General features: G+C 51.2%; 1 protein-coding gene across 1 annotated transcript in view; it reads left to right on the top strand.

Annotated features, from left to right (window-relative positions):
* WDR55 (WD repeat domain 55) overlaps window positions 1-3,083 on the top strand; it is a 3,894-nt gene extending 811 nt beyond the window's left edge. Inside the window, exons 2-6 of the mRNA XM_006772415.2 lie at window positions 1,232-1,332; window positions 1,418-1,505; window positions 1,601-1,780; window positions 2,049-2,318; window positions 2,402-3,083. Of these exons, the coding sequence (XP_006772478.1) occupies window positions 1,232-1,332; window positions 1,418-1,505; window positions 1,601-1,780; window positions 2,049-2,318; window positions 2,402-2,711 (949 nt within the window). The 3' untranslated portion in view covers window positions 2,712-3,083. The remainder of the gene's footprint in view (window positions 1-1,231; window positions 1,333-1,417; window positions 1,506-1,600; window positions 1,781-2,048; window positions 2,319-2,401) is intronic.
* The last annotated feature ends 59 nt before the right edge of the window (window positions 3,084-3,142 follow it).

The following is a 3,142-nucleotide window of genomic DNA, read 5'->3' as shown; positions in this document are numbered from 1 at the left end:
TTCCCCATGCCCCTGACTAAATCAGATTACTTATTAGGTGCTACCTTAGCACCAGATGTCTTTTCCTCATAAATTTCATAATGGTTTGTAGTCAAACATAAGTTTGTATACTTATTGAATGCTTGTCTCATTTACTTAGAAATGTGTCTGTTAAGCAGCTTTTTCATGCTAGGCACTGGGATAGAGCAAACTTAGTAGACCCAGTTCTGCCCACCTGGAACTCACTGGCAATTAAGCACTTAATTCACTCGGCTGCTTTGAGGATCTGCTCTGAGGATCTGCACTGGGGATGCTCTCTGCACAGGTGCTTGCCTTGCTGCGTTTACAGGCTGGTGCTTCTCTGTTCCACCTGCATTTTGATCCTGGCTCTTTTTCAGTATGCAGTCACAATGTGCCAGAATTAATTTTGGATCTCTAGCTCCTACAGAACTGGAGTGCAAGATCCCTGTTTTACTAATTTTTACATTTCCGACTCCTGGGGCTGCCCTTCAGTTAATTTAACGAATATTTCTGGGCCTTCACAGTGGTCCATACTTAATCTTTCCCCAGGCTGGGGCTTGCAAGGATGATTTAAGAAGGGTGGGGTGACATCACAGAGTTGCAAGCAAATATCTATCAAATGAGAAAAAGATTTCCAAATATTTGAAGCTCACTGAAAATGGAAAAAATGGGATGGTAAGCTGTTACGGCCAAAGGTGATCCTGAGGTGGGGTGGGGGGTGGGGGAGGTCAGAGGATTGAGAAAAGACAGACAAGAGAATGAAAGCTGGGTCTCAGTGGGACGCTACTCCCTCATGAGGAGACAGCGCCAGCGCCCACAATCCGTGTCTTTATTTTATAGCAGATGCCACGAGGCAAAGTAGGGGCGTGATCAAGTTCTTTACAGTATTCTCGTGTTTCAACCCCACTCAACTACATGCACCTGAACTCTATCACAAGGCACGTGGGGCCACGTGTTCGGACCATAGGTTCAAGCTTACAACCATAGTTGTTGGCTATGATTGTGCTAGGAGGGCCCTGCCCGCCAGCTGGGACTTGCATGTGGCAATGAGAGGACCCTGTCCTTTCATTAGTCCGAGGCTTGAACCTGGCCAAAACACTGTAGTTGCGCCCCACAGTAAGCTCCTTGGGTTTAGGGGTGTACTAGCAGGAACTCCTAGGTAGGTGGAAGGTTGACTAGTTGGTACACCCCAGGCCGGGTCTGGGGTCATTCACTCTCCATCTCTCTCCAGCTTTTCTTACTCCTGTCAAGAGGGAGAAACCAAAGAGCTCTGGTCCTCAGGTCACCACCTCAAGTCCTGCCGTGCCGTGGCCTTCTCTGAAGATGGGCAGAGTGAGTATTGGGGAAGGCAGCCAGCAGTGTGATGGTGGGAGGGGAGCAGTGAGCAGCACCATGACCTGCGCACCTTTCCCCCCAGAACTTGTTACTATCTCCAAGGACAAAGCCATCCACGTTCTAGATGTGGAGCAGGGCCAACTGGAAAGACGCATTTCCAAGGCTCACGGGTAAGAGAAGCCAAATGTGTTGAGGCGAGGGTAAGGACTTGCAGCTCTCTATGGGGACAAAGATGCTCTAAGAATAACTGCATCTATGTCTCCAGTGCCCCTATCAACAGTCTGCTGCTAGTGGATATGAATGTTCTGGCCACTGGGGATGACACAGGTGGCATCCGGCTCTGGGACCAGCGGAAGGAAGGCCCTTTAATGGATATGCGGCAACATGAGGAGTACATTGCTGACATGGCTCTGGACCCAGCCAAGAAGCTGCTGCTGACAGCCAGGTACATCCTCAAAGCTGCCTTCCCTGTGCTAAATGTCTCCCTCAGTGGGAGCCTCTGGCCAAGCCTGCTGCTCTGCTTTCTCTGTAGTGGAGACGGCTGCCTTGGTGTCTTCAATATTAAGCGACGCCGGTTTGAGCTGCTTTCAGAACCTCAGTCTGGAGACCTGACCTCTGTCACAATCATGAAAGTACGGCTGGGTACGGTGGGATGGGGTTGTGCTAGGGACGTGGTCTGACAGCTCTACAACGGCTTTGGGGCCACAAGTTAGTGGAGACGGCTGCCTTGGTGTCTTCAATATTAAGCGACGCCGGTTTGAGCTGCTTTCAGAACCTCAGTCTGGAGACCTGACCTCTGTCACAATCATGAAATGTGGGAGGAAGGTGGCCTGTGGCTCCAGTGAAGGTACCATCTATCTCTTCAATTGGAACGGCTTTGGGGCCACAAGTGACCGCTTCGCCCTGAGAGCCGAGTCCATTGACTGCATGGTTCCCGTCACTGACAGTCTGCTGTGCACTGGGTCTACGGATGGAGTCATCAGGTGAGAGAAGCTGGGCTTTTGGGGGCACAGGAAGGGTAGGCGCCCCACCAGCCAGTACCCAACACTCTTTTCTCTCTGTCCAGGGCTGTGAACATCCTGCCGAACCGAGTGGTGGGCAGTGTGGGCCAGCATGCCGGGGAGCCTGTGGAGGAGCTGGCCCTCTCCCACTGCGGCCGCTTCCTGGCCAGCAGTGGCCATGACCAGTGCCTCAAATTTTGGGACATGGCCCAATTGCGGGCTGTGGTGGTGGATGATTACCGTCGGCGCAAAAAAAAGGGAGGGCCACTTCGGGCGCTGAGTAGCAAGGCTTGGAGCACCGATGACTTCTTTGCAGGACTGAGGGAAGAGGAAGAGGAGAAGGAGGAAGAGGAGAGGGAGGATGACAGTGACTGAGGGGATGAGTTGAATCTCAAGGCGGCAGGTCCTCACTGGGCAAGAGTCTTGCTTCCTGGGCGGGATCCCCAGAGGCTATGAATTTATCATACCCTCTTGTACAGCATAAGGAAATGGGCAAATAGAGGCTCAGGACTGTGGGGAAGTAGAGCTGCTCACTGTACCAGTGTAAGACAAGCCCACAGCTGGGACAAGATAGCACGGACACAAGTGTACACCAACCAGGGGTTTAATATAAATACAACCAGCATAGATAAACAAACCAACAGTACACATACACCAAAACACCAAGTGGTGGGGATAAAAGGCAGGTTTCTGACCCTTTGGCTCAGCCATCCCCCAAATAAAAACAAAGACAAATCAAGAAAATAAGTGAAGATGCATGCTAAGCTGTGGGAGGAGACAGAGTGTGTATGTCACACAGAGAAAGG

This window comes from Myotis davidii, unplaced genomic scaffold (assembly GCF_000327345.1).
Source record: "Myotis davidii unplaced genomic scaffold, ASM32734v1 scaffold545, whole genome shotgun sequence".
NCBI classification, from domain to species: Eukaryota; Metazoa; Chordata; class Mammalia; order Chiroptera; family Vespertilionidae; genus Myotis; species Myotis davidii.
Note: the sequence above shows the minus strand (reverse complement) of the source record. Positions and strands in the feature narration are given on the sequence as shown.